The sequence below is a fragment of the Melanotaenia boesemani genome, chromosome 21 (genome assembly GCF_017639745.1).
Source record: "Melanotaenia boesemani isolate fMelBoe1 chromosome 21, fMelBoe1.pri, whole genome shotgun sequence".
In the NCBI taxonomy this organism is placed as follows: Eukaryota; Metazoa; Chordata; class Actinopteri; order Atheriniformes; family Melanotaeniidae; genus Melanotaenia; species Melanotaenia boesemani.
In genome coordinates, this window is record NC_055702.1 from 22,411,790 (window position 1) to 22,422,386 (window position 10,597).

At 39.3% G+C, this 10,597-nt stretch overlaps 1 protein-coding gene across 1 annotated transcript; it reads left to right on the top strand.

The window, feature by feature from the left end:
• Positions 1-5,430: 5,430 nt before the first annotated feature.
• Positions 5,431-7,049, top strand: rasd1 (RAS, dexamethasone-induced 1). The gene is made up of 2 exons (XM_041974089.1): positions 5,431-5,819; positions 5,992-7,049. The coding sequence occupies exons 1-2, from the start codon at positions 5,549-5,551 to the stop codon at positions 6,519-6,521; spliced, it is 801 nt and encodes a 266-aa protein (XP_041830023.1). The 5' UTR covers positions 5,431-5,548; the 3' UTR covers positions 6,522-7,049.
• Positions 7,050-10,597: the final 3,548 nt, after the last annotated feature.

Below are 10,597 nucleotides of genomic sequence, written 5' to 3' on the forward strand. Positions count from 1 at the left end.
TTTGTTTCTCTCTGTTATCTCTCTCCATGACAAACTGCTGGTTAGTGGTGTTTTTGAAGAAAGGTCAACCAGTTAAAACAACCTAAATCTACTCCATGAAATCAGATAAGCTCTAAAAACAACAGATTTTAGTATCAGTTTGGGGTAAGTGTTTACCACAGTACTGCTTAACTGTGCTGATAGAGATTCAAAGAGTATTAGATGCGTGCATCATCCTCCTCCAAACTGCCTGGTGACTCATAGCTCGGCGCCCAGGCATACATTTAAAACTGAGAGCTGTCAGACGTCACCATCCGGGTTTCTGTCCAAATTCCCATATTATTATAGGCAAAAATGACTTTTTCATCCATGACTGAATATGAGAGTGGATTGAGGCTGAAGAGAAAAATGAATGGGTTAAATATGGCACTCGCAGAGGAAACGGTATTCTGTAAGTATTTGCAATCTGCTAATTTTTTAGCAATATTTTAGATTTTTCCCAACTGAGCACATCACTCTCACACTGCACCTTTACTTGTTGTTCCTAGAGTTTAGAAAAGTAGAACCGGAGGGTGAACTTTCCGTCAACAGGCCCCTCTCTGTGGAACCACACAACTTACCTACCTTTAAGATTAGGCTTAAAGGTATACTTCCTTTTTGATAACGCTTATAGTTAGGGCTGGCTTGTGTGACTCTTAAAGCCTATTTGCACTCCCTATACATACATAAATTGGTACATCCGTTTCACATTTCAATGTTCTCGTACTCTCACGTGTCCCTCACATTGACGTCCACCATAGGACAGTGCAGAGTTCACCGTCATCAGTTTTAGCCAACAGTAAACATGGTGACGGTGGAGGAGATCATGATAAAATACATTCTCAGGAGGAGACATAAGAAGAGGTAGCACAGTAGACGGCGGTGGTCCTTAATTACACTGCGCCGCCTTCTTCGTACCTTTTGTAAGTCACACATTAGTTATGCTACTTACCGTGACCCCCACGGTTTCCAGTGGTAGCACTCCATTTGCTCCATCAGGGTATGCAACTGCAAGAACCCCCAAAAAAGACCAAGACATGCATGTAAAGTGTGCAGAAGACAAATTAAATGCTCCATATCCGTCTTTGCGTAGAGCATAAATGGGCCTTTAGCCATCCCTTTACTTACCTCTCCACTCTGCTCTCTTTCCTCTTTATTTTTCATGCATATTTACATGACATTATTATTGTCATTAACTTCTGTGACTTTTTCTTTCTCAGCATGTATCCCTGTTGAGAGTTGTGGTGCTGTTGACCCTCTGTCCTGTCCTCGCCACCCCCAGATGGCCACTCTTCCACAATCTGGTTCTGCTGAAGGTTTTCCTTCCTGTTAAAAGGAAATTTTCCTCTCCACTGTGGCCCACCACCCCATGCAAGATGGGGGATAGAGCCGAAGAGAAGACTTTAGGCAATCTATTTCTTTCCTTAACTAAGCAATTATGTTTTATGAATTTGATTATATGAACACAGTTATTATATATCAGATTAATGTAATTGTATATCAGCATAAACATGTTACACACTGACTGAGTTTGTCTATTGTGAGCAACAAGAGAAGTAGAGGGTTGTACTCTACTCTCAGACTAAAGATTTTTAGTTTGAGACTCATCCTGCAACATTTTCTTAATCATTTTATTTATCTGCCTCCTCTTCCAGTTGCAATTCCTACTTTTTTTTCTCACTTACAAACAGGTTAGGAGTTCAAACTACGTGGATATGATGTGTTTAAATATACATGCTGAGGTTAAGATTAGAGGTGTCATGATGAGCACTGGTAATACCTGTGATATTTAAAGAATGATATATCTATGTTGTTTTCATGTTGCATATTTGATAATAGTTAATATTTAGGGTAAGAAAAGTACACACTGTCACAGGTTACACATTTTAATAGTAATGGGTTCAGTCTCCATGATGTAACTTTGATGATGCAATATACAAAACAACGGTCTAGTGACAGGTAGTGACACCATTAAATATGTTTACCATTGTGACGATTGTTCTGTGCACATTAATATTTTTTAAAACTTGTCCTGTCCAGCATCGTAGCAAGCAGAATAATAGCCTGTCTGCTGTGTTGTGCCAGACCCATAAAGCTTTGCCAAGGGGAGCTTTATGGGTATAAGGCTTCTCTTTATAATCAGATTTCTTCTTTTATCTTATTTATTTATTTTGAATTATAGAATTTATGTCATCTTGCTGAACCTGACCGGAGCGGACAGAAAAGGAGAGTAGAAAAAAAAAAGAGGAAACAAAGATACAACAGACAGAAGGCAGCAACCCTACAATCCAACCTAACACCAGATAACCAACTGCTACACCCGTACAGCAACACAATATAAGAATTTCCTATGGCTGACAAAAAGAAAAAGAAAAAGAACATATCACAACAACAGCCAAAGTACTAGAAACACACGCACAAAACTAAACAAAAGTATCTCTTGGTGTAGAAACCCACTTAACACCTCAGTGGCTGTCAGCATGCAGAGGATGAGGAGTGAGGGGTGATCAGAGATGAGTGTTATCGGGCAAATGCGACCACGCCTCTACAGAGGCTAGAGGCAGACTAGAGCGCCCCAGAGACCTGGGTGATCAGCAGCAGGAAACCAAGCCACCCCACCATAAAGACGATCCAAGACCCACCCAGAGGGTGGCAAAGTAAGGCCCCAGCCAGAGGCCTCTGTGGTCGCAGGGCATAGGCCCCAGCAGGCCATGATTGGCAACCGCTGACCCCTCTGGGCACCGGCCATCCAGAGGGGCCAGAGCAAAGGGCCCCAAGAGCTGGGAACAATATTAATTTCCTTTCTAAGCAGTGGCAGAGCTAGACATTTATAAGACTTTATCATGGGGGTTATATACTGAAAAAAGGAAAGGATTGTGTTCCTCTCTGTGACACACAAATCCAACTTACCAACTCAGAAACATCAACAGAATTAAAAGTTTTGTCTCACAGAAAGACCAGGACAAAGTCAACTATCCATTCATCTCCAGCAGACCAGATTACTGCAATTACCTTTTACCATCCAATCCAAATTATTTATAGAGCACTTTAAACATAACACTGTTGATCAAAGTGCTGAATAATAAAACAACTAATCATTTAAAAAACATACAAATCTATAAATACATTAAAACATAGGCCAAAAACACCAACAGTCAAGAAATTATAACATTACCAATAACAATAAAAGATTTTGAAGACATAAAAGCATTATCTCAATTAGTGTTAAAAGCCAAAGGAAGTAAGTGGATTTTAAGGAGAGCTTTTAAAACATACAGAGGAGGTCTGTTTAATGTTTAAACAGCAGCTGGTCACAGAATAGTTTTAAAAACCCCTTATGATTGTTTGCAAATCCCAGAGCAGTTTAGACCCAGAATACATCTGTGATATGTTCAGAGAATATAAACCTAGCAGAGCTCTTAGATCCAAAGACTCTGGTCAACTAGTCCAGACCAGAGTCCAGACTAAACATGGAGAAACAGCATTTAGTTGTTATGCTGCAAACAAGTGGAACAAACTGCCAGTGGAGATGAAACGTTCACCAGGTGTAGACACTTTTAAATCCAGGTTAAAAACCTTTTTCTTTTACTGCGCCTACATGTGGAATCTGCACAGTATCTTTAAACTTGTCTCAATTGTTACTTGATTTAAATCATTTTTATTAAATTATTTAACATGATTTTAATTCTTTTATTTTATTGCAGTGTCCAAATATTACTTGTTTTTCTTTTTATTTTTTTATTCTGTACTTTTTAATGCGTTTCTGCACCTCGCAGTAATGCTTTTGTTTTATGTAAAGCACTTTGAAATTGATTATACATATAAACTTGCTTTGCCTTCATGCATAACATTAGTAGTTGTACTTGCACAGGGACAAAATCTCTTCTTTTAATGTGCAGCCAAATGTCAATGTTTATAAAGGATGACTAATTATAGGAAACTACATTAAAATTTACTTCAAGTTGGTATAGAGGACACTGGTGATCTATGCAGGTCTGGAAGGATGTTTGTCGTCTGCCTCAAGTGACCTGTCAATCACCTGAGGTGACACCTGGGGTGTCCAATTAGAATTCAGAGGGGGTCAGCACCACTCTGGCCACCCCTCTAAACCCGCCCCCTAAATATATGCCCCTCTGTATTGTATAGTTATTGGATGGGAAAATATATAGTTTGACAATTTTGTCACATTCTATTTAATAACAGGCTAATTTCGAAGTGTTTCCTCTTGTCTTCATGACATTAATATTGTGTATTGTGTATTTTTTTATACCTGACTAAATAAATCACATTAAAACACTAAATCTATTTTTAAATGAAGATGTTTGAATAAGCTGCCATCATCCACTTAAAACCTGTCCTTCTTTCTATATCAACTTAATTTGCATGACCCATTGCTGAGGAGAAAAATGGAGATGTGCAATTTTCCTTCTTTAATAACAATTTATGACAGAAAACTGCTAGTAGACTGTAACAGATGAACACTTTTCTTTCACATGTGGTCGATGTGATGAATCAAACGCCTCGGTTAGAAAATCAGTGCAGATTGTTTTTCTGCTTACTCACTAACACACATGCAGGATTGTCAACCACTCTACAGGTTTATTCCTCCTCAGACTCACACTGATAAAATCGTGCTTGAGCGCCCTCTTTTGGCCATTGTAGGAACTGCAGCCTGTCCCACTCCACTGTTTTCTGCCGAGTCACAGCGAGTGGTTGTTGAGGTTTTTCGGAGTGTGAGTGAGTTTGGATAAAGCAGACAAACAAGCCTGTATATTGCAGGATAATATTCTATTTAGATTAGTTTTATATGTTTTCTGCATATGTAAATACATATAGGCTCCAAATGCATATGCATATATATATATATATATATATATATATATATATATATATATATATATATATGTGTGTGTGTGTGTGTGTGTGTGTGTGTGTGTGTGTGTGTGTGTGTGTGTGTGTGTGTGTGTGTAAAATATTGCTTATATTTAATTATAATGCTAAATATGAGCATTAATTTGCAAATGTATTCAGTCTAGAGAAAATTGCATTTCCTAAGAGCTTTCATAAGAAAGTGTCTAAGGTTCAGCCTTATAGTAAACAAAAAAGCGGGTTAAACGCCGGAAGAAACGTAAATTATTAACTTGCTCATCCGTGGAAGTCATTATGTTGCTGTTGTGCACAGCACAGTTCTCCATCATCAAAATATTCTTATGTCCCATTTTTCTAGAACATATTTGTTTCGGTTTCCCAGCGATATAGTTTTTTCTTTGTTGGAAATGAGGGACTGACGCACCAGTGGGAGTTTGGACCATTTTCCCCTGATTTTCACAGCGCAACAAGGACCTACTCACCGAGCCGTGACGCGCAATGGGGGCGGAGCCCGCCGCGCGCTTAAATTCTCCGCTCCAGCCTGGGGTTCAGACAGAAACGCATTGTGAAGCTGACTGAGAACCTTCTTCGCTGACCACAAGCAGCTTTACGTATACAAGCAGCAGCGGGGAGACACTGTCCACACACCCGGGAAATAAAAATGATTAAGAAAATGTCTCCATCTGAGAGCGATTTTGACATCCCAGCAAAGAACTGCTACAGGATGGTGATTTTGGGCTCCACCAAAGTTGGAAAGACGGCAATCGTGTCCCGGTTCCTGAACGGGAGGTTCGAGGAGCAGTACACGCCGACTATCGAGGACTTTCACAGGAAACTGTACAGCATCAAGGGAGACGTTTACCAGCTGGACATACTGGATACATCAGGGAACCACCCGTTCCCTGCCATGAGGAGACTTTCCATACTAACAGGTACTTGTCCACGTTTTTATCTTGCAAAAATAAAATTAAAAAATCAAAATCCTAAAAAACGGGATAATTGTGCTGTTTTTGTGCACCTTTTTGGCACTGCTGCAAGGTGCAATGCAAAGTGCATGTTTAAATCAGAGATTTAACCTTTTTCCTCCTCTCTCGATTTCTCCAGGAGACGTGTTCATCCTCGTCTTCAGTTTGGACAACCGTGACTCCTTCCAGGAGGTGCAGCGGCTCAAGCGGCAGATTTACGAGACCAAGTCGTGCCTGAAAAACAAGATCAAAGAGAACATCGACGTGCCCCTGGTCATCTGCGGGAACAAGGGCGACAGAGAGTTTCACCGGGAGGTGCAGCAGGAGGAGATCGAGCAGCTGGTGGCCGGGGACGAAAAGTGCGCGTACTTCGAGATCTCCGCCAAGCGGAACGAGAACGTGGATAAGATGTTTCAGACTCTGTTCGCCTTGGCCAAACTACCTCACGAAATGAGCCCGGACCTCCACAGGAAAGTGTCGGTGCAGTACTGCGACATGCTGCACAGAAAGTCTCTGAAAAACAAAAAGCTGAAGGACATTGGGGAGGCATACGGCGTGGTCACTCCGTGCGCCAGGAGACCCAGCGTGCACAGCGACCTCATGTACATTAAAGAGAAGGCGATAGGAGGCGGGCAGGGCAAAGACAAAGAAAGATGCGTGATCAGTTAAGCAGACTTAAGGCGCAGACTTGACATGAATCTTTGAAAGGAGAAGGAGCCTGGCGCGTCAGCTTGAGACGCGACCTGCGCGGCCGGCAGCGCTCACTTTGGGGCGGAGGTTTGGAGGGCGGGGTAGTCCGCCACCACCAACGCAGCCGCCGTTTCCAAGGACACTGACTGAACACACGAGTCCGCTTAAATCCACTGCCCGAGACATTGATAGAATGTTAGCTTGTTCTGTCAATCAGAGGCCAGTGTGTGACGTGGCTTCATACTATGTGAGACTCGCGCATCGATGCGTAAAAATGTGTTTTGTTGACGCTATGCCTTTTACAGATGCCAGAGTCGTGGCTCAGGAGGTGCAATGTTAGGTGAAAAATGTTTACATAGTCGTAGGTTTTATAACGGCTAAGTACACTTGAATGTTTTGTTGCAATCTGAATTATTTTTATTGTGAATGTATTATTTATTGTAAGTGTTCACTTTTTCAATTTGAGTCAGAAAATCTCAAAATGTAATAAAAATATGAAATCATCAACATGTTCCCTTTTCTTTCTACCTCTTTTTTCTTCATAAATTATATAACGTATGCATTTTTGGACAACCAAACACATTCTGTTCACTTAATTGAAATCCAGACATTTAACAGATAACGTTTAACCTTTGAGAAACACTGCAGAGTGCACTTCTCCAGAAACAACAATCATTAAAAGGGTTCACTGGAACAAACTGCAGCCATTTTTCAAGATCATTTTGTTCAGATTTATCAGTGCACTAATCCACAAAAGCATTCTGCAAAACCCTAAATCAGCAAAATTAAGGCACATGGATCTGCCTGTTGCCCCTTCATCCAAACCCAAATAAAATAAAAAACTATAATCTTGACAAATGGGCTTCATTATTCTGAGAGCAATGCTTTCATGGCCAAATAAATAGGAAGGAGTGTCTATCTAATGTTAAAAAAAAAGATGTTTGCACCACAATGACTTCATGAATGGCCTCAGTTTTAACAGAAGACAAAAAAAGTTTTTGAAAAACACACCAAGAATCCTTAAGAGCAGGCTTGAAAATGCCATTCACATATTCTACACAATGAATGATTTTCATTCTTTTGGCATCACAGTAGATTTCTGAGGCCCAAACTAGCAGATTACATCCTCGAATAATAAAGATTCTCTTGTTGTGGTCTCTTGTATAATTTAGTTTCTGTCTTTGGTTGCAGCAACACTAAAAATAAATAAATAAATAAATAAATAAATAAATAAATAAATAAATGAATAAATGAATAAATAAATAAATTTAATTAAAGTTGAGTAATTTTCTAAAATGCATCAACAATTAATTTTGCAATTCATTGATTTGTTTGAACCTTTATCAGACACAAGTTGAACAAATATTTTAGTATATACAGTAACCAACTTAATTGTATTTAGAAAATTTATTTAAAAAATTTGATACCAGCAATACACCCAAAAGGTGCTGAAAAATCAAAGAAAAACTAAATTTTTTGAGCATATAAGCACCATCATTCTGGAAGATGCTACAATCAGCAGATTGGTGAGGGTGCCAGGATTAGATATAAAAGGAATGATGGGTTTTAGCTCATATCTTTGTGTGAAAGATTCATCATTAACCCCTTTAAAATGGTGGTCCAATTTGCAAGTCAGTATTTAAATGCCACAGGATTGCAACCAAATTAGTAAATAAATAATTATTTTTATGAGAATGAGTGCAACTAAAAAAGTAATAATAAATACACTCAAAAATAAAGTTTGTTTTGAAAGGATTTTTTTCCAACTTTTTACATTTACAATTTTGAGGGATAGAGCTGTGACATGCATGTTTTAAAGAAACGTATTAAATAAAAAAAAACATCCCCTTTTAGAGAAGACTCTTCTCATTTGCACATAATTCTGTCCAGTCTTGACTTTCAGGAGGATAATATTGGCACTGAAACAAACACACAACAGAAACTATTTAGCACATTAACACTTTTTCCTGTTTTTTTTTTTTTTTTTTTTGTTTGTTTTGTGTTTTTGTTTGTTTTGTTTTGTTTTGTTTTTTTTTGTTTGTTTGTTTGTTTTTTGCATTTTACAGTTATTTGTGCTACTATCAGTTCAGCTGATTTTTGGCACAGCGGTGCATCAAAAATGTCTTCTTGTCTTTATTCCAGCCATAGAGGGCCATTATTTCTGTTCTTTTCAGGCAGACTTTTCACTTTCTGCTCACTTGTTGATCTTTGGCTACTCCCAATTAGACATTGCCATAAATTTAAGCTCTCTGATTGGTTGAAAGTTTGACATGAATTGGCATCAGCATAATTTCAGTGTCAAAGCAGAGGTGTCTTAACAACACAGTCATGATAGCAATCACTTTTTATTATGAATATGTCATAAATAATCATGCTATCGTGGAGCTCTCATTGTGGATTTACCATAGAGTCACTGAATAAACACTACGTTTGGCTGGATTATTAACATCCTGGATGGGATGTAAATACCTGGAAAATTTCTAGATATCCTTAAAAAGATAATTAATCTAATGTAGGATTCCGGGAGCCAAGGACAGAAACCAGTGTTGGATGCACAGCCAAGGCTTCAACCTGCAACCTTCATGCCATGATTATCAATATTGCAACATAAACCCAAGGGAACTAAAACCATTTTCATTCAGCATGGTCCACTGCTGCACCCAGAAATGTAACCTGAAACTGTTTAACACAGAGAGGGCATATGAACTCATGCACATGGTTCCCTGGACACAGGCTCATCCTAGACAGTGGACATTTGCCCAGAAATGCTCCAACTTTCTGGAAAGGGGGTTTGTAGTAGCCAAAAAGTATGACAGAATAATTCCTCCACAGTTTGTCCTGATGATTTTAATTCTGCGGTTTTTGCACCTGCATCAGATGTTCTCTGAGACGAGCCAGAGACACGTCGTCCAGTACTGTGTCTCAGTATGACGCGCTTGCTCTTTGCTATCAGCAGCAATCATGTATATTGTATCCTGTGAGAGGGAAAGAGAGAACATCTTGCGTTAGTGTGTGTGTCTGAGAGAGAAAGTGTGTAAAAAGTCAGGGACTCAAAGCAGCACAGGATAACACCTGCCCCTGACTACAGTGATGCAATGTGCTCCACTGGAGCACATTATAATAACAAATATAAGTGAAAAACATAATCACGGTGAAGAAGATGACATTTAGTTTTCTTGTAATGAAGTTTGTGCACTGATGACTGTCTCTGATCTGACAGACGATAGCAGCACTCATGCCCTTGACTCTCAAACTAAAATATTGCGCTATCGTACATTTATACAAATCATTGTGATGCCACATGGTTCAAGCATCCACATGTGAGGCAGCGTCAGAGAGGGGGAGGAAGAGCAGTGGTGGATTATAAATCAACACAGAATGTGCAATCCAGCAGCAGAACAATGAGGAAGTGTACAAATTACAGGGCAGGGTTTCTTCTCTGGTATGGCTCCACAAACACTGTTATCTCAAAGACTTAGACCAAAAAGACTTTGGTGCAAATGTGGTACATTTCTAGGAGATAACTTCCTGTGTTGTATCTGACACACCAGCTAACTGTATGAAATAAATCTGAAGACTTATTCTGTTGTCATCACACTGAGGGCAAAGATTTGGTGCTTACCAAGCTCACGTTTAGCTTTTCTTTTTGCTACTGACCCACTTATTTGAAGTTTAAGTAAAACAGTTCAGAGGTTTTGTAAAGAAATATCTTTCATGTTAGATAGTAGGTGTTTAAAAACAGAGGAATATATTGTACTAAATTGTAGAGTTAGGATATTAAACAGTTTCTTATTCATTCTTAATCTGAAATCCAAAAACCCCTGCAATATTTTCCTGTTAGTATTCACTCTTGTTTTGAGATTAAGTGCTGCCAGGTTTTAGCCAGTCACCTAATGATAGACAGACATATCTGAATAAGAATCTGGACACAGTGATGATTCCATATGTCCAGAATCTGGGACCTCCATCCTCCAGGATGACAACGCTCTCCTTCACAGAGCCAGGATCATCAAACTACCCGCAGAACAGTCCAGGCTTCAATCCAACTGAACACC